Source organism: Prionailurus bengalensis, chromosome C2 (assembly GCF_016509475.1).
Source record: "Prionailurus bengalensis isolate Pbe53 chromosome C2, Fcat_Pben_1.1_paternal_pri, whole genome shotgun sequence".
NCBI lineage: Eukaryota > Metazoa > Chordata > Mammalia > Carnivora > Felidae > Prionailurus > Prionailurus bengalensis.
In genome coordinates, this window is record NC_057350.1 from 10,637,860 (window position 1) to 10,663,142 (window position 25,283).

The 25,283-nt window shown below is 52.0% G+C and overlaps 1 protein-coding gene across 2 annotated transcripts in view; it reads left to right on the plus strand.

Annotated features, from left to right (window-relative positions):
* RUNX1 (RUNX family transcription factor 1) overlaps positions 1-25,283 on the plus strand; it is a 259,023-nt gene that overhangs the window by 224,900 nt on the left and 8,840 nt on the right. For both annotated transcript variants that reach the window (XM_043593646.1, XM_043593645.1), the window contains one exon: positions 23,754-23,915. In XM_043593646.1, coding sequence (XP_043449581.1) covers positions 23,754-23,915 — 162 coding nt within the window. The remainder of the gene's footprint in view (positions 1-23,753; positions 23,916-25,283) is intronic.

Genomic DNA, 25,283 nt, shown 5'->3' on the forward strand with positions numbered 1-25,283 from the left:
GCGCAGTGACGTCGCCCCCCCCCCCCCCCCCCCCCCCGCCGCCCCGCCGGTTTTGAACCTGCGGCATAGGTTGGCGACGGCGTCTATGCTGGGGTTGTGACTGGAGCAGACTGCGGTGAATTATGACGAGGACGCTGCCTGGTTCACGCATGTACCAAAGGCGATAACAAAACGGAGCCCATGGTTTTGTCGTTGGTTCATGTAATCCCCACCACCTGTCACCCGTGAGGCGCAGGGCACGGTCCTGAGGGTCCCGCCTAGTGGGCCCGCACAGGCACACAGCCTCCACGTGATCAGTTCCTGCCGTTCCCTTTACCGCCAGTCCCGGGTCCCCCCCGTCTCATATAAGCAATTACAGACATGGGCTTCAACGCTGATATTCTGTAATTCTGGCTCCTGCAGCTCCTGGAGATTACTGGTCATGCCGAACATTCTCAGGGAAACCAGTAGGGATGTCCCAGAATACCTCTACTTGGTTGCTTATGATTAAAAGGCCACCTTTCCTTTCTTTCTTTCTTTCTTTCTTTCTTTCTTTCTTTCTTCCTTCCTTCCTTCTATTTTTGGTAATATTTTTGCTGTGGGATCGAGCTTTCTGAGGCACCATATGTTGCTAAATGAGAGAAGTCATTGCCCAGACGTGGATCTGTTTAATTTAATATGATTTTCCACAAATTACAAAGCATGACTTTAAAATTGAATTTGTGCAAAATTACCGATGGCCAATTCAGGTGGACGGGAGAGGAAATCTTGTTAGTCTTATTCCAGAATCTCTTCCCGATTTCCTCATTTGATTCTTTCACGCCTTGGGGGAGGGGGCGGGCGGGGGCGGGGGCGGTGGATACATTAGGGGGTCTATGAGGAGTTTCTTTTATTTTTCAAACTTTCTCCCTGGTCATTCATGGCTCCCTCAGACAGAGACACAGCGGCCTGGAGATGTCAAGACAGGGCAGATACAGCTGTTCCTCCCATCTTATCATCAGAAGAGACTCAGAAAAAAACACGGGAGCCCCCCTGCCCCCCCCCCCGAGAATGCACCTTCTCAGGAAAGCAGAATCTGGATCTGTAAATTAGCACTAAAAGCTATATGGCGGATAGTGGGTACGGACTTTGGAATTCCAATCCCAGGTTGGCTGCTTCCCAGTTATGTGATCTTGCAAAAATTGCTGAAGTCCTTTGTTCCACTGCTCCCCATCTGTAAAAATGGGCCCGGTAATATTAGCACCTGACTCACCGGCGAGCTGTGAGGACAAATGAGTTACCATTCATATGCCCGGCCCGCAGGGAGCGTCGCGTGTATTTACTCCTATTACGTCAGGGGTTTGCCGCAGGGATTGAGGTATATTTTCGTCAAGGGTTTAAGCACAGCGCCCACTAAACAAGTGGTTGGTGTCATTTGCTTTCCTCTTAACGCTATTATTGTCCTCGTGCTGGTGGCTGTGGTGTATCACCAGGGTGTCACATATCTGTCCATCCTGCCCGGTTCGGATGAGCCACACAGCCACTCTGTGACACTCACCTTGTGTCTCCTTGTTCCGCAGGAGGACAGGAGCCCTGTCTGTGGTGGTTTCAGTAGGGTCTTCGAGTCCTGTCCCGTTTCCTTGGGTGAACTCCAACGGGAGAGCCCATAACTGCTGCTCCACAAGGTCAAGTGGGAACGGCAAACTGTTGTAGCTGAAAGCGACCTTATTCTTCTTTGCTCCTGCCCTTTATTTTACTCATGAGACACCCGAGGCCCAGGGAATCACAGGGATTGGCCTAGTCGGAGGCCGACCTGAACTCCAAGTCTTGGGACTCCTGGTCCAGTGCTCATCCCGTTGGTCCGGCCCGCCTCGGAGGTGGCCACGGAATATAGGGTATGGAACCCTCGTCAGGACTCATAATCCTGCTCTGCCTTCCGCGGCCCTTTTCTAGAAGTGTGCGGTCTCCTCAACGAGACGATAGGCCGCGTGGTCGGGTCCCGTATCGTGTGCTTCTTTGTGTCTCCGTTTGCAAAATGCTCAATTCCACACTTGCGTAGGGGTTCTGCGAAAAGGCAAGGCTAGGGTACCCGTCTCCAGGCCACCCTGTGTCCTTCTCAGCCCCACAGAGCGCCCCCCAGCCCAGCTCCCTGGGGGACAGCAAACAGCTGCAGAAGGGCTGACGGGACACTCCGTGACCACAGGGCCCACGTGGGCAGCAGCCGCGGATGAACCCCGACCCGGCCCTTACTTGCATGAATCGGACACATTCAGAGAATGTGAATGGTCAGCCTCTTTGGCATTTTTAACGAACCATCTACAAAAGGATTTCTTTGAACCTAGTTTCACCTTCCTGTGTGATTTTAAGTAAATACCTCCCTGGGCCGATTCCGCCCACAGGCCCGGGCCTTGAAAGCCTGCTGGCGGCTTGGGCTGGCGGGCCAAGAGGAGGCCTGCAGACAGGTGTGCGAGGGTTTTGGGGCGGGGCCGGGCAGCCACAGCTGTGGGAACTCGGCAAAGCCGGGGCTTGGGGGGGGTGCTGGGGGGGTGCTGGGGACGGGTGCTCAGTGACAGTCCCGTGTCCCAGTTCAGGACACCGCTGCCAACTTCTGCATCTAGGCCGCGTGGACGAGGGAGCTAGGGCCAGACACAGGCGTCCCCGCGATTGACCACCGCCGTGATTTCAGAGTCAGGGTCACGGGCGGCAAGACCAGAGCCATCCAGGGCCTTCACAGGAATCCCGTGGGCAGATACCAAGTGTCCCTCTGTCAGAGGCGCTGACTCGAGGGTGGCTTCCAGGCTCCCTTGCATTGGTGGTCACCTGTCCTATGTGCACCTTAGTTAAGGGTTAATCAAGAGAAGCAGGGACTTGAGGCCCCGCACTGACTAAGCACGTGGACCGGCCCTCCCGGCTTCGCCTCCCACAGCGCCTGACTCTTGACGAGTTATGACCATAGCCCTGGGCGGGGTGGGGGGGTGCTTAAGCTCCAGGCCTCGCACTGGAGGTTCTCAGGGCTGGTCCGAGAACCACAGGTTTCTAAAGAACAGACCAGAAGAGGGGGCGATAAAGGAAATGCTGGGAAATGGCCCTTTTTGTTGCTCAGAAGAACAGAGCCATTCAGAAACATAGCATTCAGTGGTGTCGGAAGTTTTCCCAGCCAGGGGAACGATGTCCCCCGGTTTGGGCAGTGCGTACAGTGACTTTGAACTTCTGACCACGGAAATGAGTGAATCCTAGAAAGCCGGACGAGAATGAGATGGCCAGCCCCCCCCCGCACCCCCCCCCCGCCTCATTCAATAGGGGAGACACTGGAAGCCCAGAGAGGTTAAGCGACTTGCCGGAGATCACACAGCCAGCTGCTATACTCACGTGCCCAGCTTTCCCGCCCATCCTCCCCAGCTGGGACACATTCTCGTATTAGGACACAGCAAAGTGAAGCTTCCCAAGAAGTCCCTGCAAAACAGCACTTATGTGAAAGAGGGGCTGTTGGAACAAGATAGGGCAAACACCAGTGTGCCTGCGCACTGCTCCACCCAGTTTCTCTTCTTTATATTATAAAAAAAAAAAAAAAAAAAAAAAAAAAAATGGTCTCAAATAACCCAAACAGGCAGGGTCTGATCTGCAGACAGTCTGCAGGCATCCGCCCAAGAAGCTGCCGGTCGGCTGGTCCATCCTTCACTGATTTATGTTGTGTGTGTTAAGCCTTAAATTGTTGAGACTCTGGCTGGCTGCAGTGGTATTACTGGAGGGCTGGTGCATGTTTTCAGCTCACAGAGCTGGCTCCAGGACTGGAGGTGTTGGCCTCAGATCAAGTCCAATCTCACACCTGTCTGAGACAATGAGGGCCTTGTTAGACACATCTCCAGTCAAGGCGGCTCAGGCTGCTTATTTTTCACGTTCAGAACAGAGGGTGGGGGGGGGGGGGACCTTGGGGCTGGGGAGAAGCCAAGGCGAGACTGGGAAATGCTGGGGTCAGCTGCCTCCCTTGCCCTCTCCCTCCCCCTCTTCCCTGCCCACCTCCCCCCCCCCCATTTTATAAACTTTTCCTTATTTTTGGAAATTAAAAACAAACAAACAATACCAACAGTAGCCCTCTTATGAAGGAGAATTTCCTACTGCAAAACAGGGAGCTTGAGGCCCGTTGGAGAATAAATTCCCAGTCATCAAGGGGGTTGAACAACACCGTGGAGAAGCGGGGGAGGGGGCGGGGGGCATGGGGGCGGGTAGCTGAAATCTGAGCTTTTTCCACGCGAAGGGGTCTGTGCAGGAAGGATTTTCTCTTCTTGTTTTTCCCTTCTATTGCTGACGTTTCAGTGACTGGGGCAGTAAGCAGAGGGGAAGTCTTCCCCAGCTCTGTGTTACTCACTGATGAACTGGCAAGCTTGTGTCCCTCCTGTCCCTTGTTAGAACACCAGTGGGCCACCAGCACTTAAACGTCTGTGGACCCTTTGCAAATCCTGCTCTCCAGAGACCCTGACCCGAGGCAGCGACTGGGCAGGACCTCTTCTGGGCCCAGGTCAGCGGCCCTCAAGGCTGATGGCTGTGAGTGATCATTATTCGGTCAAAGCCACCCTGAAATGACTTGCTTTGCATAGGACCGCACAATGTGGGATGAAAGTCAAGAGAAGAGTTTCCGGGAGTTAAAGAAAGCAACCCTTTCCTGCCAGACCCCACCGTAGGCCCCACGCCAGCACCCAGTGACCCCTCTCGTGCAACTGTCCCGTCTTTGGGGGCTGGAGTAGCTCAGTGAATCTCTCCGCTTCCTTCTCGATTCGCAAGGCTCTGACTTGAGCAGGGAGGCATCTGGGTGCCAGTGGTCACTCCGTTCTGCTCGTCTTCCCACCAGAGACGGTCAGGGCCCCGTCTTTTCACCTCCGAAAAACGACTCAGGCGCTAGCTTCAGCCGCAGAGGCACAGCAGGAAAATGTGCACGCTGCTTGTTTTAAGACCTGAGACTTTGGGGGCGAAGTGGGCCCATCCGTTTTTCCTAGAGCACATCCCTTTGAACTCAGCCACCCCCGGTTTCTCCATATGCACGTCGGCCAGCTTCCCCCACGACTCTTTCAGAGGCAGCAAGCAGAGTGAGGCCTGGGAAGTGGCAATGAGTGATAGAAAACCTGGCGAACTTCCGGCTGCCTCCTGCCTGGGTTCGAACCCCTTGTATGTGACCTTGAGTGACAACACACGTGAGGACCCTGTGCCATGGGAGGGGGCGTCACTGCTAAGACCATGGCCTCCGGGGAGGCCAGAGTGGGCACAGCCTCCTCCTTGAGGCCCCTCTGTCTGAACGCATTGCCTGCGGGGGATGGTGGCTGAGGAAGCAGATGTGGCCTTTCAAGCCCTCTGATGGCCAAGGGGGACCCGACACAGATGCTCCTACTGAGATCACTTCACCCACTGGTTTCTTAGCTCCTTCTCCTGCCGTGCCTTGCTCTGGGCCATAAGATTTCCACTCCCCTCCTGAGCCATCCGTGCTCGGAGGTGACCAAACGTGCACCCAGTGAGCGGGGAGAGGCTGGAGCACTGAGGTCGCTGCGATCTGCTGCCTTCACCTGCCCCCTCCTCTGGCCTCTCAACACCCCCCGACCCCCCGTCTCCCCGGTCCTGCCTTCCTTCAGGGAGCCTGGCCTGCCCCATCTCCTCCAGGACATCTTCCTGCCCTCCGATGATCCACCCGGCCCCCCTTCTCTACTCCTGGTCCCATCCATCAGGGCCTGGCACTCCACCAAATCTCCGTGCCTTGCCCTCCACTGTTACCCAGTGGGGTACGCGTTGCCGCCGCCCCGGCTGTCATGGGCTCCCGGGAGCGAGCACCCGAGAGTTCCCTCTGTGCTTTGAGATCATCAAAACCGACTGATGAGATGCTTCCCAAGCATCCCCGCAGCCCTGAACACCTGCATCCTGTCGCCCTCATCTCCAGTCATGGTGCTGAGAGCGACAGGCTCCCCTCAGAGTTGCAGGCCGGCAGGCAGGAAGCGTCTCTCCTCCTCCTCCAGACCCCCGCGGCCCCAGCCCAGCCCTCCAGGGTAAGGGGGGAGCAGCAGTCCCTGAGGAAGATTGTGCCTGCTCTGGGGACAGCAGGTCAAAACGGGTCGGTAACCGGTTTTACTCTCAATTCTAAACTGTTCTTCCTGGAATGATTTCCTTCCTCCCACAGCACCCGTGCTAGGGTGGAGCCTTGCTTCTTGGTTCAGTGATGGACTCTTCCTGGGCCTCCCAGAGCCCGGCTGGGGCCTGAGGGAGGGAGCCCAGGTGGTCCCGCCCGGGTGCCAACACGCCCACCCCTTTCCCGTTTTGCTACAAGGAAGAAGGTGGGAAGTGTCTGTGCTCCTTGACCCCCTGACCCCGTACCTTCCACAGCTCCCTGCTCTCTGAAGCTGGTGAGCTGCCCTCTCCTTCTGCTGCCTCCCCACCCCCCGCCAGGCCAGCCGCTCTTGTGTCCCTGCTGTCTCCCAGACACCTGCCTTCTGCCCCAGCCCCCATGTTCAGGTGCGTCCAGGAGTCGCCTCCTTCCCTCAAAGCATTCCTGATTCTTCCTGGTTCTGGCACTTTCCGAGCCCATACTTCCGAGTTCACTCCTGACCTTGGTGGCCCTCCACCCTGGCCACCTCGAACCAAGCCTCTTTTCTCCCCCCACCTCCGCCGACTGACCCATCGACGGGCCTCAGAGCCTCAGGTCCCCCAGCACTGAAACAGCCACCCCCTCCATGCCCAGTGGCTTCATTCTGTGCCTGAGGTGGATGAGAAAAGCCAAGTAGCCCCCTCCCCCCATCCCGCCTTGTGCCACTGAATCACGGGCTTCAGCTAGTGTATGCGGGCCCGCAGGCCTATCTGCAAAAATAACAGAATGTGGGCCGGGGGGGGGGGGTGGGCAGGCCATTTGTCACCCTTCTCTGTCAACCTCCCTTTCGCTTTCTTCACCTCCTCTTCCCTCAATTCCTCCGAAAGCCTCTTTTGTTCCAGTCAAGGGGAAAGTACTTTGGACGTGTCGTTGAGCCTGGTTTGCTGTTTTGCTCTTTTTTTTTCCCCCCCAAAGACGGGAAGTTCCTGTTTATGGGAAAGGTTGTTCGTCTCCAAAGACGTTACAGAGCCAAGTGGCTATAGGATGATTTCTTGCTGCCCTTTTTTCAGGGTGGTACACAATACGAAAAAAAAATAATAATAATAATAATAAACCAATGAGAGAGAGTCCGTGAACACAAAAGGAGATGTTAGAATAGGTTTTTGTTGGTACTTGCATTTTCTTGTTGAAAAACAGAGCAGAGACCCTGAGGTGCAGAGGTGCGGACAGAAGCCTGATGTTATCTGGCCCCTAGAAATCCTGCCTGGAGTCCAGCGGCAGGCAGGATCCAGAACTCAAAAAGACGCAGGCAATTGGTCCTGCTCAGTACAAACGGTGCTTTTAGTCTTTCGTAAACAGCCTGTGCCCCAGGGCTCGAATCCTTCAAAAGTTTGCCTAGGTAATTGCGTTTCATTGCTGTCTGGCGTGTGCTCCTTGGTCTAATCTGGAGGTTCAGACAGCCAGGCCAAAGCCTGCGAGACTGGAGGAGAACGAGACCGTGAATTTAATCCACTTGAAAGACAGACTAATACAAGTGCGGCTAGCTCATTATTTTAAGTGATGTGAGCAGAAAAGGGTATGGCGCTTTCCATAAAAGGGTTTAAAATCGGCGCGTTGCTGTCACTTGGCGGTTTAAGGCCATTAGAAGAAAAGGCGGAACCAGGGCGAGGGTGGGATCCTTGCTGTCACCTCCTGGTTTCTGGAAGCCTGCCTCCTCCCCACGAACACCCCAAAACACAGGGGCCATGGGGGGAAGTGATACCTTCCCTCCCTGATTTTGACTTGGGTCGTTCATGAATTCACGGCCATAGACACCGACTTCCGTTTGAGATTTGGGGGTGTTTGGGCTTCGTTTCGGGGTAGAAAGGAGATAGAAATGGTGTAAGGACTTCCCAGTCAGCCCCACAGAGCTCAGAATCCCAGACGTGTAAGCAGGAAAAGGTATCCCCTCCCTTGTGTCCACTGGGCTCTGTGCTCAGCAATCACATCCAGCCCCTTCCTTCCTTCCTTCCTTCCTTCCTTCCTTCCTTCCTTCCTTCCTTTTGAAGTCCAGACCAGGTTTTTTTTGTGTGTTTAGTATATGGTAACTAGACCAGGGGAGCAGTAACGGCTTCAATGATCGCACAGTAAAAACCAGCACTCTACAAAGGGCCAGAAGGTCTGTCCCTGCCCTGTCACCAGCCTGCCCTGGAGAACAGAGAGAGCCACTTGACCTGTCTGTGCTTCGGTGTTCTCTGAAACGGGGCTGGCTCAGAAAGGCTCTGAGGTTGCTTTCTGCACTATCGTTCCACGAGACGTTGGAATGAAACCTTAGAAATGTTGACAGTGATTTGCATCATTATCTAGTTCCATGTGACTCATGCCCGGGAAGCTTGGGAAAGGCAAGCAGTAGCCTGTCCCTTCCCAGGTGGCAAAGCCGACGGTCAGCTCGGGAGTGATCTCGTTGGTCGTTTACACCTGCGTCTCACCCAGGACGCGGCGTGCCAGCTCCGAGTCTGGATGCTGGGCCACGAGACTGTGAGAAAGAGTCGTCCCAGATCCTGGCGTGGGGACAGAATTCTCCCTGGGCACGGCGTGACTGCTGATGCCGCGCAGGCAGACAAATGGCCTCCGGCGACCCTGGTTCCCACAAGGGCTCCTGAAGGTTCCCACCACACCCCTTATCTCCTCACACCCCTCGGTTTCATCTGTGCTGTGCCTGGGGTGCGTGCCTACCCTGGGCTGGGTTTTCCTAAGGCACCATTGACACGTGGGTCCGGATCTGTCTCTGCCGTGGGGGAGGGGCATGCTGTGCCTTGCAGGATGTGTAGCAGTACCCCTGGCCCCCCCCACCCTCTAGGTGCCAGTAGCACCCCTCACCCCAGTTGTGACGCCCAGAAATATCTGCAGATACTGCCCAATGTCCCCTGGAGGAGAAACAGCCCCTGTTGAGGCCAGTCTGGGAAACTCACAAAGATCTCGTCGTCTACACAGGACCTCGATGCCTGCAACAAGGGGGCGGATCTCAGGGGTCTATAGTTGGTAACAAATCAGTTTTGACTCTTCACTCCTGCTCTCCGCAGGTCATCCCTTTTGTTGAGCAAGAGTTTCCTAGTCTGCTGTCTCAAACTCTACTTTTTTTTTTTTTTTTCTAAATTCTTCCATGTTAGTCCCAAGTCACTGAAAAACCTATCGCTTCTCCGAGAAAGCTTTCCTTGACCTTGTAAATCAAAGCCGTTCTCTGGAGGGAGGTTTCCCACCGCCGGGCTCAGTATCATCTTTCTCAGGGTGACCTCATCTATTAAAGTATGAAGGTTGTATTTGAAATGCCATTTACTTTCTCTAAGTCAATAAATGAAACTGTGGATCTTTAGATCATCAGAGGTCTGCTTATTACCAAGAGTTTTTGTGTGTGTGTGTCATTTTTTAAATCGAGATCTGTGTTGGGAGTTTAAAAGAATTCCGGCAGATTTCCATTTGCCTTTCTGAATCCGTTTGGGGTGATATTCCTCTGCGAGTGTAGATTGCCCCTAGATGAATCTGACTTTATTAGTTTGTGTCCTTTGTTCAGAGCACCAGGGATGAGCTTGTGAAAGCACACAGCTCTTATCTTCAAAGGTCTCCTTTATGCAGCAAAAGCGCACCTCCACAACCTGTGTTACTAATCTGTTGCAGTCCCAATTAGTTCACGTGAAGGTCAGTCCTTTGGGGGGTGCGGAGCCGCTGCAGACTTAAGTGAACAAATTCCTCTTGCACGGAGCTCCCGCCCAGGTGGGGGAGAGGGCTGCGGCGGAGGCATCAGACCAAAGAGGGGGCTGTCCGCTACCGCAGGGGAAATTGACAGCAAGTCCCCCTGGCTCACAAGCCAAAGGAACCCAGTTATTCTGAAGAACTCAAAACCAGCATGGGACGGGGCGGCCGGGTGGCTCAGTCGGTTGAGCATCCAACTCTTGATTTCGGCTCAGATCGTGATCTCACGGTTTGTGGGATCGAGCCCAGCGTCGGGCTCTGCGGTGACAGCACGGAGCCTGCTTGAGATTCTCTCTCTCTCTCTCTCTCTCTCTCTCTCTCTCCCTCCCTCTGCCCCTCCCCCACTTGCGCTGTCTTTGTCTCTCTCAAAATAAGTGAACTTTAGAAAAAAAAAAGAAACTAGCGGGGGAACCTGTTCGTTTTAAGGAAACCGTTTGGGGTTGTTCTTCTTCACTGTGTCGCTCCGATGGCAAATAGCCCAATACTTCGGCAGTTGCCGAAAAACAAAGAGCAGCATTAGAGAGCCATTTGGCGGGGGGGGGGATTTTTTATGAATGGAGAAGCCTTGAACTTAAGAAGTGCAGCGAACACTCCAAAAACAGGTCTGTGAAAAATAAGCCAGAGCTGGTGGGGTCAGGAGCATGTCGAGCTTTAGGAATGAAAGATGATGCTGAGCTCTGTCCTGCTGTGTCTCTGAGACCACCAGCGGAAGACAGGCAGTCCGTGAATCATGGATGTCTTGTGTCTCCGGTAAGGGTGGCCGGGGGTGGGGCGGGGGGAGGGGGGGGAAGGAACGCCCCTCTTACGCGAAGAGAATCTGTGCGCTTGGCCTGCCGTTATTTCCGACACGGCAGAGTGGGAGAATTGAAGGGTCCGAGGCCCAGTGGAATTGGCAGTGCCCTTCAAGAGGGAGAAGTTCATGGTTATGTCCATTCAGAGCACTGGAGGCCAAGGGATGGCCGGGAATCGCCCCACACCTGCTGGGAGGCAGGTGCCCGAGGGGCCGAGGGGCGGCTCTCCCAGGGCGCTGGCCTCCCGGCTGGGAATTCCCGGAGCCGGGCCTGACGGGTGGGAAAGGAAAACAAGAGGCGAGGTGCAGGTAGGGGAAGAAAAGTCACGGCGGGACGGCACAGACAGGAGCGAGCGTGAGGAAAACAGAAGAAGGCTGAAGCAGACACCGAGCCAGCAGTTTATGGAAGGAGGCCAGGCCCTTCAGCCTGGGAAACTTACTCTTCTCTGCTTCAGGGTGGGAGCACCGAATGGGAGCTCTTTAGCAAAGAGCTGCCGCCCCTCAACGGGAGTCCCACCTCGGGAGGTGAAAGCACAATGCGCCTTCCATTGGCCAAGCTCGGCTTTTGGATTTCGGTGCTGCGGCCGGCAGGGCGGGGTGGCGGGAGGTGGTGCGGTGCTCCCCGTGAAGGAGGCTGGTGCTCGGCAGGAGAAAGGGCTTCTGTTTCCTCTCAGTAACCTGCCGTGTGCAGCCTGCTGGAGCCTCGCACGGGCTCACCGTGAAACCGTGTCTTCCCCGGGGAGGGGGCTCGAGGGCACTTTGCACCTCATGGCTGGGGAAACTGAGTCTCCAAGGGATTAAGTCACTTGCCCGAGCACACGGTGAGTGAAGGGTGAGTCCGGGCTCAGCCCTAATCTCTCAGGCTCCCAGACACCCTTGCTATGCTCTTCCTCAGGCCCTCTCGACTCCCTGAGGGACAGCCCCAGGCCGCGGGTCCCAAATCCTGGAAACGTTTGGGGGCCACACAGACGGAAGGCTCATCAAGCCTCCATTCCGCCCCCTGCCAGCACTCTCTAGATCATATTGTGTCGCGTTCTTGCTTCCCCATCTACAGGACTCCTGACTTTAACGTTTATTTATTTTTGAGACAGAGAGAGACAGAGCATGAACGGGGGAGGGTCAGAGAGAGAGGGAGACACAGAATCCGAAGCAGGCTCCAGGCTCCGAGCTGTCGGCACTGAGCCCGACGTGGGGCTCGAACTCACGGACCTCGAGATCATGACCTGAGCCGAAGTCGGCCGCTTAACCGACTGAGCCACCCAGGCGCCCCTAGGACTCCTGATTTTATTAGAATGCCATGCTTCAGAGTTTGCTGCGTAAAACCAGAAGTGTCCGGCCTAAAATTCCAGTAAGGACGCAGCAGGGCCTGTGCTACATGGGAGAAGACACAGAGGCTGCCTGAACGGCTTCAGCCCCTCTAAAATCTGCCCAACAGTCGTAAGGTTCTACAAAACCACACGAGCGCTGAGGTGAAATCTAGGGTTGCAGCCGGGAGCACGCACCGCGGGAAAGCCACCACCGGGCTGGTGGCGAGGGCGGCCTCCAGGTATCTCTGCCCCGTGCTGCCTCTGTGTCCCCCACCAGAGATGTGTCGGAGGCCAGCTGTCGGCTGGAGGGCGGCATGCTGACAACGGAGGGCCGGGGGCCGCAGAGCTGGATGGAGTGGTCTCCGAGGAAGCCAGGCCGCAGAATGACAGGACCCATAGCCGTTGAGTGCCACATCTTGTTCTGAGCTGGGCTCAAGAGCGTGCTCTCCAATACTGACAACTCACGGGGGAGGGGCCGGTGGCCCTGCAGCCCCCGTGGCCCCAGACCTAGCATCACTCCTTTTTTTTTCCTTGCCTGCCACCACCCTGAGGCATCACAAGGACCCTAGCGAAGCTTGGCCACCTCAGTAGGATCTGCTCAAGGGTCGGCTCCTCCTGAATCTGCTTGGTCAGACCACCGATGTCCCTCTGGCAAGTCCTATGGGCTCCCCCTCATAGGCACCTGGCCTCCCATAGACAGTCTGGATCGTGGCTTGGCTTCGACAGCCTCCCGCCCTGTGCTGTGGACCAACGAAGCTCAAACCTGTACGGTCCTCTTTAGAGCATGCGCCAGCCCCGTGGAATGTTCCCTCAAAAGGTTCCGTTTCTTTAGCTCTCGGCTGTGCCAGGTGATGCTGTGTCTCTCCCGCTTGTAGCTTCCCACTTCGAGGTGTCTGTCATTTGATCCCTGTGAGTGAGGGTCCTCGTTCTATGTCCAGGGCTCGAGCGCAAGCTAGAGGCTGCCTGAGATCTCCCAGCCGCTGACGCGGAATTTCTGGCTCTTCCTTTTCCAGGAGCCACAAGGAGGGCAAAGGGGCTAGAGAGTGAGTGGATGGGAACCGAAAGCCATCCTTAGCCTCCGTGTTTTGAGATTTTTGTTGGAGGAGAGGGAAATGGAAGAATGGAGGGAAAATTACAGGGTGGCCGTGGACTCATCTGAACATGGCAGATGGGCTGGCCTTACAGAAGTTCACCCAGCCCACCTGCAGAATCGGTTCGGACCTGGCAAGTGTGTTCAGGGGCCGAGATGCAGAGAATCCTTCCGGGAGAGGGGTCTGCAGGGGACGTTTGCTTAACAAAGTACGGGGATGTAATCCGTCTGCGGGGGAGGACAGAGGAGGACTAGAAGGTGCCTTCTGTCCCCTCGAAACCGTGATCCCCCCCCTCCCCCCCGGCTCCAACCTCGTGTGAACCGAAGGCTACTCTCTCTTTCTCTCTCTCTCTGCCTCGGGGACACAGTGTGGGCGGGGAAGAGCAGGTGTGCATCCACACGGCCGTCTTTTCTAGGAGCCGGTGATTCGCCGCCCCCCCCCCAACCCCTTCCTCGGAGACAACCGTGCCGGAGTCCAGAGCCTTTCTCCAGACGTTGAGAGGAGAGGCCTCGTGGCGAGGGCTGAGCTGTTTCCCCTGGGAAGCGTCTGGCAACTCTAATGAGGACCGGCACTTTGCGTTTATAGAACGCCTTTCATCTGTGCCTCTCAAAGCGGCTCCACAAACATTAATTAACGCTCACACCTGTGAGGCAGGTGAGGCCGGCTGCCCCCAAGTTTAGAGATGAGGAAACGGAGGTTTGGAAGGAGAGGGGCTGGGGGCGGCTCTGCTGCAAAGAGCCGGCCTCCTGGATTCCCGGCGCCCCGACCCCGACCCCGGTGGCCTTGACCGCAGAGCCCCGGAGCCTCCCCACCGTCCCCCTGGCGGGGCTCGGAACATGGGTCCCGGAGGCTGTGAACGGTGGAGACGTGGCCACGGGGCTCCGGCTCCCTCCTTCCCTTCTGCCGCGCCCTCCTCCCCCCCCCACCCCCCGCCGTCCCCGATCCGGACGGGACCCCTCAAAACCCTGAAGGCCTTTAAAACGCAGCATCCCCGGGCAGGTCTCTGCCCAGGCTTGGTGCTGGATGCCTCCCTCCGGAGTAATTGCTGGAACAATGAAGGCATCTTAGCTGTACATGACTAACCAAGATGTCTGTAGCCGGCAGAGACAACGGTTGGCAAATACCAGAGCTATTTCACAACCTCGCTTTTTCCAGGATCCAGAGCTGGTGGGAGCTGACTCACATCATCTCGGGGTTTCGCTGATAGCAACAAGTCGCCACTCCGGGGTCAGCTACCTGGGCGCACTTCTAGGTGACGGCCCACCCGCCCGCCAGCCCTCTTGGGCTGTGTGGCGTTGACTGCAGGCCTCGTGGATGGGAGGACACAGCTGGAAGACAGTGGGACTTCGGGGAAATGCCTCTTTCAGGACAGAGAACCACCCAACGCCAGGGGCCACGGACGCCGGTAGCACAGGGTTCTGAAGGGAGGTGCAGGGTGTCTGGGGGGTGGGGGGGGCAGCCTTTTGTTCGCAGGGGAGCCCCGATCTTCCTTCCCAAGGGTCCCAGACAAGGAAACGCAAGCCACCACCGGGCCCGCCCTGACACATCACCCTGGAAACTGACTCACATCTCTGAGCCCTGAGTCATATCCTGTTGTGCGTTTGGAGGCATCCAAGAGGGCATTACACCAGCTCCCCATGACTGAGGTGAATCTGAAGAGCACCCTGGGAAGCACCTTGCCGTCTTCCAAACAGAAAGAGGGCAAAAAAAAAAAAAAAAAAGAAAAAAAAATCCTCTAGGGAAAAAAACCAGGACAGCCCCAAGGGTTTGTATGTTCACCAAGCAGGTTTGGCCCTTTTAAAAATAGATGCTGGGGCCCCATGACATACATAACTGTCTGGTCTCTGTTTTTAAATGGCTCTGAAAGGTTACCGAAAGGTCGCAACTTTTAAAGATATCAGCTGGGTGGCCGAAGGAAGGGCCCTCTAACTATACCAGCCGCCAGAGCTGGCGACCTCCTGGCCCCGGGGCTGAGAAAAGCCGCCCTGGGCTCAGGGGCGCTGCTGGGAATCCGGGTTTGGAGGGTGGGCGTTAAAGACCCCAGAGGTGGCTGGTCAGAGCAGAACCAAGAGGGCTCTCTGGCCAGGCTCTCCTGGGTGGCCTGGCGGGGGCCTGAGGACCGAGGACAAAGTGGGCCGTCTTAACCTTTTCAAAGAACAGCCTTTGGTTTTGTTGATTTTCTTTGCCACTTTCGATTTCATCGATTTCCGCCCTCAGTTTTGTGATTTCTTTCCTTCCGCTTGCTTTCGCTTTGGTGTGCTCTTTTTCCTCTACTTTCCTAAGGTGGAAGCTCAGATCATCGATTCTGGATCTTTCTTCTTTTCTAATATATGCGTTCGATGCTATAAATTTCCCTCGGAGCGCTGCTTTCGCTGCATCCCGCAAACTGTGATCAGCTGGATTTTCATCTAATTCAAAGGGCATTTAAATTTCTCTGGAGACTTTCGTCGTTACCCCGTGGGTTATTTAGAGGTGTGTTGTCGAAGCTCCAAATACTTCTTCCAGCTAACTTTCCGTTGTCGACGTTGTCGTTTTAGCTTTAAATCCATGTGGTCTGAGAATACACTGTGCATGATTTCTGCTCTTGTAAATCTGTTAAGGGTGTTTTATGGCCCAGAATGTGGTCTCTCTGGGTGAATGTTCCCTGTGAGGTTGAGAAGAAAGTGTCTTTTGCTGTTGTTAAATGGCATCTTCTATAAATGTTCACTGCATCAAGCTTGTTGGTGGTACTGTTCAGGTCAAATGTGCCTTAATTTTCTGCCTGCTTGATGGATCCGTTGCTAGAAGAGTATTTTTCTATTGTTTCTTGTAGTTCAAAGTCACTTTTCACCTCATGTTTTTTGACACTCTGTTGTTAGGTGCACACACATTAAGGATGGTTACATCTTCTTAGAGATCTGACTCATTCATCATCACGTATTTCCCCTCTTTATCCCTGAAATTTTTCCTTCTCCTGAAGCCAGTTTGGTATAAAATTATTAGAGCTACCCTGCCTTTCTGTGGCTTACTGTCAGCATGGCGTCTGTGCACCTCTTTACTTTTAACCCAAGTCTTTACATTTCAAGTAGGTTCCTTGTTGACAACATATAGTTGGGCCTTGTTATTAATCCACTCTGACAGTTCCTGTCTTTTAAATGGGTGTGTTTAGAACATTCATTTTTTTTTTATTTTTTTTTCAACGTTTATTTATTTTGGGGACAGAGAGAGACAGAGCATGAATGGGGGAGGGGCAGAGAGAGAGGGAGACACAGAATCGGAAACAGGCTCCAGGCTCTGAGCCATCAGCCCAGAGCCTGACGCAGGCGGGGCTCGAACTCCCCGACCGCGAGATGGTGACCTGGCTGAAGTCGGACGCTTAACCGACTGAGCCACCCAGGCGCCCCTAGAACATTCATATTTAAAGTGATTCTTGATAGGGTTGGATATTCATACGTACCATGCTTGTACTATTTTATATGTATTTACCTGTTCTCTTTTTCTCCTCTTTTTCTGCCTTCTCTGGTCTTAACGGAGCACTTTCTATGACTCCATTTTATATCCTCTCATAGCCTATCAATTGCACCTTTTAAGAAAAGTGTTTTTAGGGGCGTCTGGGTGGCTCAGTCAGTTAAGCGTCCGACTCTCGGTTTTGGCTCAGGTCACGATCTCATGATGTTGTGAGTTCAAGCCCCGCATCGGGCTCTGTGCTGACAGCGCGGAGCCTACTTAGGATTCTCTCTCTCTCCCTCTCTCTGCCCCTCGCCCCGCTCGTGCTGTCTCTTTCTCAAAAATAAATAAACTTAAAAAAAATGTTTTTTTTTACCGTTTTTAGTGTTTGCCCTAGAGTTTGCAAACCACATGTATAATGAATCGAAGCCACCATTAAATAACACTCCACCATTCCTTCCACTCTGTCATTACTGCAACTCATATCCTTTGTCCATCTGCTGTGACCATCCAGTATGTATTCCCTCTAACATCTAATATCACTAATGTCATTTTAGACAGTTATCTTTTGGATCAGCTAAGAACAGGAAAAGTAAGACTTTATTTTACCTTCATCTATTCTTTCCCTGAAGCTCTTCCTTGCTCTGTGTCAATTTCAGTTTCTGACCTCCACTTTCCTTTTCCTCTAAGAGCTTCTTGTAACATTTCTTGCATGGCTGTTGTGCTGGATAAGTTTCCTCAGTTTTTGCAGGTCAGAAAATGTCTATTTCTCCTTCACTGTCGAGGTATAATTTTGTGGAGTATAGAATTTTAGACTGGTGGTTTTTGGGGGTTTTTTTCTTCACACTTTTTAAATATTTGCTACCCTCTCTTTTTGCTTGTATGGCTTCCGAAGAGAACTTGGAAGTAATTCTTATCCTTCTTGCTCTCTAAGTAAGGTGTTTCTGTAGATTGTTTGGTATTTCTCTTCCTTGGTGTTCTCTGAGCTTCTCAGATCTATGGTTTGATGTCCGTCATTAATTTTGAAAAATTATTGGCCATTATGGGGCACCTGGGTGACTCAATCAGTTAAGTGTCTGATTTCGGCTCAGGTCACGATCCTGTGGTTCGTTGGTTCGAGCCCCGCATCGGGCTCTGTGCTGACAGCTCAGAGCCTGGAGCCTGCTTCGGATCCTGTGTCTCCCTCTCTCTCTGCCCCTCCCCCACCCCCCCAGCTCTGTCTCTCTCTCTGAAAAATAAACATTAAAAATAAATTTTAAAAAAAGGAAAAGAAAAATTATTGGCCATTAATAATTCAATTATTTCTTCCACTGTTTTCTCTTTGTTTTCCTTCTGGTATTTCCACTCTCCATATGTCAGACCTTCTGAAATTGTCCCAGAGTTCATGGATGTTCTGTTTGGGTTTTTTCTGTTTGTCTGCATTGGTTTTTCTTTCTTTTCTCTCTGTACACCTTTGAGGTTGGGAAGTTTTTAACATATTTTAAAGCTTGTTGATTCTTTCCTCAGCCATGTCCAGTCTATTGATGAACCTGTCACAGGCATTTCCCACCTCTGTTACAATGTTTTTAATTTCCAGAATTTCCTTCTGTATCTGAGAGTTTCCATCTCCGTAGGACATCACCCACCTGTTCTTGTATGCGGTCTCCTTTTTCCAGTAGAGCCCTTAACATATTAATCATAATTAAATCCCCCGTCTGGGAATTCCCAAGTTCTGTGTCCTATCTGAGTCTGGTTCTGATGCCAACTGTATCTCTTCAGACTGCTTCTCTTACCTTTTGGCATATGCCCTGTTATGTCTAATTTGAAAGCTGGGCCTGATGTATCAGGGTCATGGGAACGGAGGTAAACAGGTCTTCGGTGTGAGATTTTATGTGCATCTCGCTAGTAGTTGGGCTGCGTATAATGTTTACTGAAGCTGTCGATGCCGGAGGATTCAAATTCCTCTAATGTCCTTGTCTCCCTTGTTGTCTTTGGACTTCCCTAAGAACACTTCCCTAAGTGGTGTCTTTAAGCTGTGACCCGCTGTTATTATACTGGATCCCATGAAACCTGGAGGAGTTTGTGAGGCCAACTTCATGAGAGTGTCCCCGCCCCCCCACGCACACACATGCACACACGTGCACGTGCACACACACACACACACACATAAGACTACAGCCCCCAGAGGTTTCTTATTCTCACAGGTGCCTATACTCAGTCTCCAACAATTTATAAAAATTACCATGTAAATGTTCCTACCAGTTTATGGCCCCAGTAGCTTCTGTTCCTGGCACGCAGACCCTCAGTGCGCATTTCTACAGTCGCGTGCCCCTCAGGACCTCAGGCTGGCGGTTTGCCCTATAGTCTCAATTCTCTAATAGACTACGAAAAGTCATGGATTACCGGTCTGTTCAGCTTTTTTTTCTTGTAGGGATGGGACTGGTGGCCCCCGACGCTCTTTATGTTTCGGAGATGCAGCAGGAAGCAGAACACCTTGACAGCAATTATTTGATAGGGTCACTTCTCACTCTGGCGACTTGTTGATGTCACTGCACCAAAAGGCGACGGCGCCCTGCTTTCTTACTGAGTGGCGTATGCCTCGGAGCTCTCTGAGCTCTTGCTTCTGCCCCGTCCGATCCCCAACATCCCCCTCCTCTGGCCTCATTCCAAACGGAAGGGATGATGCTCAAATAACCCATCACAAGATGGCCTCAGTAGAGCAGCTGCATCAAAACATTATGTACCCTGAAAAACATAGGAGGCAGAAAGGCTCAAATTTAAATTTCCTAATCCAGTAGGTTTTTTTCAAGTGGATTTATTTGTTTTGAGAGAAACAGAGAGAGAGTGAGCGCGTGCGAGCAGGGGAGGGGCGGAGGGACAGAGAGAGAGAGAGAGAGAGAGAATCCCAAGCAGGGATTGGGAGTGCAGGAATCTGAGAGTGCAGAGCCTGATGCGGGGCTCGAACCCACGAACCGTCAAATCATGACCCGAGCCAAAACCGAGAGTCGGACGCTTAACGGACTGAGCCACCCAGGCACCCCTCTGGTAGTTTTCTTAGTGGTAACATGAACTGATTAAGAGAGGATCCTTGCCTCCGCTATCCTTACCTCAAATATCCGGTTTTCTTGCCCTTTACCACTTAATCGTCCAAGCCCAGTTCCTCTCTGGTGCTGGAGACCAGCTGGCAAGCCCTGTTATCAGTGAACAGCACGGTATTACCTGAGCCTCGCTCTAGAGCAGGTGCGCATGGCCTTACCAATATGTATCAGATGAATCCCTTAGCATGGATTCACTTCCCCTTTTTCAATTTTTTTTTATTTTTTAAATGTTTCTCTTTGAGAAGGGGGGGACAGAGAGCGAGAGCTCAAGCAGGGGAGGGGCAGAGAGAGAAGAGAAAGAATCCCAAGCAAGCTCCTCGCTGCCAGCGCAGAGCCTGACACAGGGCTCGATCTCATCAACCACAATATCATGACCTGAGCCCAAACCAAGAGTCAGAGGCTTGGCCGACCGAGCCACCCAGGCGCCCCTCCCTTTTTTTTTTTTTTTAATGTTTATTTATTTTTGAGAGACAGCGTGAGCAGGGGAGGGGCAGAGAGAGAGGGGAGCACAGAACCCAACATGGGGCTCGAACTCACATGACCTCAGTGAAGTCGGAGGCTTAACCGACTGAGCCACCCAGGCACCCCTGTTTTCCTTTTTCATAATATAATCATAAAACTTACTCAGACTAATTGGACATTTCATATGGCCCCAAACTGGGTTACTTGCTTTTTTATATATAGCTTACCTCACTTACCCTTCGCCACGACTTTTTGAAGTGGGAAAACTATGTAGCAGAGAAAAGAAATGACCTGCCCAGGGTACAGGCAGAATTCGGGCTGAAATCTATTCTAGGACTTCAATTAGACACTTTCCCTAGCCTGTTCCTCTGAGGCGGAACAGAAGTGTATCATGAACACCATCAGGGTAGCTCTGACCTGGGAACAGCTGTGTGCAAGCCCAGATTAGACAGACCATCCATCGGTTCACCTGGACACAGGTCCCTCACGAGCCGTCGCTCCCTAAAGGCGAGGACTACAGTCCACTCACTACCGAGTCCCCCGAACAGTGACCCTAGCAAAGCGAAAATCCTCATGGGCAACACGAACGAATAAGGATGTGAATAATTTCATTAGCCTATGAAATGGATGAATGAATGGACGAACCAATCAGTGTGAATGAAAACACGAAAAAAACTCTCAACATGACGATTCATGCAATAGCAAGAAACCTTCCCAAGCATCATCTGCTCTCAGGATCTTCACTGATACCAGCCTAGAAGTTCCAATGGGGCAGGGGCCACCTTGGTCTTATTCATCAGGCTACTACTACTAGCTAAGTTAGTACATGCGGGGCACACGCTAAAATTTCAAAACGAAACAAAACTTCTGTCCTTCTTGATGGCGTGACTTATCGGAGGCCCTCCCTTCAAGAACAAGTCGCCCTAGTTTCTGGCGAATGACCGACAGTGGTTCTCTTCCTCGGCCTGTGGTCTTTTCTGGATCACTTCCGTCTTCTCCCGGCCTACTTCCTCGTCCCAGAATGGCTGCCTTTATTATTAAGAGCACCATTCTTCACCCCACACGTCCACCTGATTCCTTCCTAAGTCTGATTAGCATACAAGTGAAGCAGAGAAACACTGTGTAGGACCTGTTTGAATTAGAATCCTGCGCTGTTACTGTTGGAAGGGGCTTGGAGATCATATCCTGTCTTCCAGTGCTGGCCCACCGCACTGCCATTTCTCTGCTTTCTTGTGTTCACGTCGGCCCCATCAGAGCAAGAATGGTAACTGAGCGGTAAACTCATCATATACCATATCGTTGGCCCTAGTGTTCTGTTCTATTTTTTGCTTTTGGATTTTTATTAATAATACCTGTAGAATTAGAAAACACCCAAAAACCTGGCACGAGCAGCTCGCCATCACCACCTTCTGGCCCATCGCTGGCAATGAACCCAAACCCAATCCACTACGGTCATATGAATGGAAAGTGATCGGACGGGGGTCCTTTGGGTTTTTAGTGTTATCCCTCCTCCACATTGGAAAGCTACGTTGTGTGTGCAGTAAGAATGTTGAATCTAAAACCCTGGGTGAAAAAAAAAAAAACAATCAGAGAACTTGGACTTTAATCATAAAGATCATTTTACCAAAGCATATTTTTAAAAGGCTGTGAAACATTATGCAACGTTTGCACGGTTTAATTATGAGTTTAGAAAAGCCTAGCACAACTTTTTCACTACAGTAAAACATGACAGAGCATGAATCATGGCCTAATACTTTATGCTTACTGTGGGTTTAGACACGGGGTTAGGGGAAGCTGGGCTGTCTACACAGCAAGGCATGAATTACTGAACCGCAATTCACACCCCGGAGGGCTTTATGACAATTATAAAACCTCTTTTGTTTGTTTCTTAAATGATTAAAATATTTGAGTACTATATATTCCCGCAGCAAATGTGTAGATCTAAGACATATGCATGCCTTACAAAAATATCTGAGTCTACACTTTATTCTTCACTTGGAAGAAAACGCTTGTAGTAACAGGGGGATACAGGACATCCTGCTGTTGCTATTTGCTGACAATTATTGGAAACACTGTTGTCTGTAAGATTGCAGGATCTTTGGCTGTAGTTGAACATTCATTTGCACTGAGTCTAGAATGGGCCAGCTCTTACTCCTTGCCCTCTGCTCAGATTCCCCCAAATTCAGAATGACATGAGGGCCCTTCTTTAATATTAGATTTCAGAGATCCTAAGTTAAAATATTTCGCCAGAGTTTTCAAACTTAAAGAATTGAGTTATTTGATTATTTTTTGGAGAGAGAGAGAGAGTGCGCGTGCACGTGAGCGGGGGAGAGGGGCAGAGGGAGGGAGAGAGAGAATCCCAAACAGACTCCATGCTCAGCACGGAGCCCAAAGCAGGGCTCAAACCCACAACCCGGGGATCATGACCTGAGCTGAAATCAAGAGCTGGAACGCTCAACCGACTGAGTGACCCGGGTGCCCCCAAAATGGAGCTATTTTACAGGAAAGAAAGAAATGGATCCACGTGGGGGAAAGGGGAAGGGGCGGGCAGGAAGGTGGGGGAGGAGACCTGGGTCTCCAAACCCCTGCTTTGACGGCTTCCAACAGATCAACAAAAACAGCAAACTTAAACTGTTGGAAATGCAAATTCCCCGTTGGAAGTAGAACTGGACGTTTTATAACGAGTAGGAATAACTCACTTCTTTATGTCCTGGCACATACACAGCTTGCGACTGGTATTTTCCTGAGGAACACTGCTCTTTCTAGATTGACTCCCGGCTTCATGCAGCCCGGGCTATGAGGACCCTGGGGACTGGTGTGGTCCACAGAGAAGGTGGGACACAAAGAGAAAATCAATGTTTAGCCCTAAAAAAAAAAAAAAAAATGGAAAGCTATCTCTGGTGGGCCAGCGTTCCATTTAAATTTGCTTACACGTGTTGCCTAAGAATAGAGGGTTTGTTCCTTTTTTTTCCCCTCCATTTCATCTGCAAACAGTGTGATGCTTTTGAAACTAAGACTCCTGTGAATGCTGGAGTCAAATTCACAAAGTCCTTTTTACCTAAATCTTCTGAAGTCAGAGTTTTGTCTCTTCTCTATCCCAGGCCTCATTTATTGGCCATCTATAAAATACTTGCTCAACATTCTGCCCTTTAAACACGGCAAACTGGAGGTCTTGAAAACATGCAGGACAGCTGTTGGTCTGGGTTGGTACCTGTTGGTCTGGGTTGGTAGGGCTAGCTCACTACTGCTGGGCTTGTGAACTAGTCCCCAGGCCCCATCACCAGCTTCCCAGCCAGCCCCTCTTTTCTGTCATCCTTGGGAGAGAATTCGCGTAAACGGAGGACATTTAAAAGCCCTTGGAGTATTTCTGCCAAAGGTCCAAAAAAAAAAAAAAAAAAATCAAAGCTCTATGTTCTTTTTTGCTTACTGACTACAGATGGATAGGTGATCACCTGAGTTGATAAAAGGTTTCGGAGGATGAGAATTGTAACTCGCGGTAAAGCTGGGCGGCCAGTACATGTGGTAGTTCAACAGGTGGGTGGGAACACCTACCTGGAAAGCATCTTCAACCTCTCCCGTCGTTATGAGCGTGATCAGGTGAAACCTTTGGAAGGAACAGTCATCCGGGGGAAATCTTCGAGAATAAACTATATTTCACACAAACAATAATTCAGTAACTTTGGGAGGAGGGGGGAGATTCTCGAACAAAAGCAAATATTTGGACTTACTACAAACCGGTCAACAGGCCACAGGACGTATGACAAACAAAGGTGACTAGCTTTTTATTAAAAGGTTTCTTTTCTTCAATCCCACCCCACCTGACGTATGACTGACCTCTCCAATCCTCTGCAGACACAAGGCAGATCCAGCCGTCCCCACCGTGGTCCTATGACCAGTCCTACCAGTACCTGGGATCAATCGCCTCGCCTTCCGTACACCCAGCAACACCCATCTCGCCTGGACGGGCCAGCGGCATGACAACCCTCTCCGCAGAGATTTCCAGTCGACTCTCAAGTAAGCTGCTCGAACACACTCTTTGAAGTCGAGCTAGAGTGGAAGGTTCGAGAGACTGGAGATGCCTGAAGGGGCTGGCAGTCATTTGGGAGGGGGCGGGTAAAATGTGCTTTAAAGACAAGGTTGTCTAAGTCCTACACCCGTGCACGGATTTTCCCTGACACCTTGAGACGGGGATTATGAATGCGAAGGCAGAAGTCGATTCTGTGGGCATTTTGGGCTTGCTCACATTTGGCAGACAAAGGTAGCAGCTGAAGGGTTAATAATACACAAGGTCAAAGTAATCAGCTTCTAGAACTCTGATGGAACTGTCCATCTGGTGGTGGCCAGCTTTCAGAGGCCATGTGAACAACACTGGGGTACCCGTGCTATACCCCACGTGAGAGATTTCTTTTTTTTTTTTTTAACATGTATTCATTTTTGAGAACCAGAGAGAGAGAGAGAGAAAGCGTGAGCAGGGGAGGGACAGAGAGAGGGAGACACAGAAGCCGAAGCAGGCTCCAGGCTCCGGGCTCCAAGCTGTCAGCATAGAGCCTGACGCGGGGGCTCGAACTCACAGACCACAAGATCATGACCTGAGCCGAAGGCTGAACCGACTGAGCCACCCAGGCGCCCCCACGTGAGATATTTCGAATGAAGGGATGTTCGCACCAGACTAGAGGAGCAGAATGGAAAGCTTGGGTGTCGTGGTTAGCATAATTGTTGTTAATACGAGCTCATTAAATATTAGTCATGTAACCTATGAGACCTTTGGGCTTGGCACTCACCTTTGCTCGTGGGCAGGGAAATCGGAGTGAGAGAAAAATTCCTTTGTTAAAAGCAAAGGAAGAAACTCCCTGTTTGGAGCTTTGGAATTGGAGCTGGGCCAGACTGTGAAAACAGCTCCGAGAACTTCAGCCTTGTGAAGCCCGCAAGCGCACTTCACGTGTGTTGGGAAGTGGGTGGTGGTTTTGGCTTTTCAGCCCTTGAGATCCGATTAGAGTAGATCAGGGGCAGGCAAAGGGGCCAAGGCCTCTTGTCCGCCATTTTAAACACTGTGTAACACTGTGTTTTCCAGACAGTTGTGAGTACTCGAGATTTCACCAAACGCTTTGGCTTCTTCCCAGAGCTTCTCAACTGCAGCACCACTGACAACTGGGGCCAGAGAATTCTTGGTCGTGGAGGGCTGTCCTGTGCACTGTAGGATCTTTAGCAGCATCTCTGGCCTCTAGATACAGCCGCCCCCCACCCCCCACCCCCCACCAGGACAACCAAGGATGTCTCCAGACGTTGCCAAACAGCCAGAGGTCCCAAACTGCCCCCTTAGCTGAGAACCACCGCCTTCGGGTATTCTCTGTAGTGAAATGGGAGAGCCAACCTGGGTGCCCA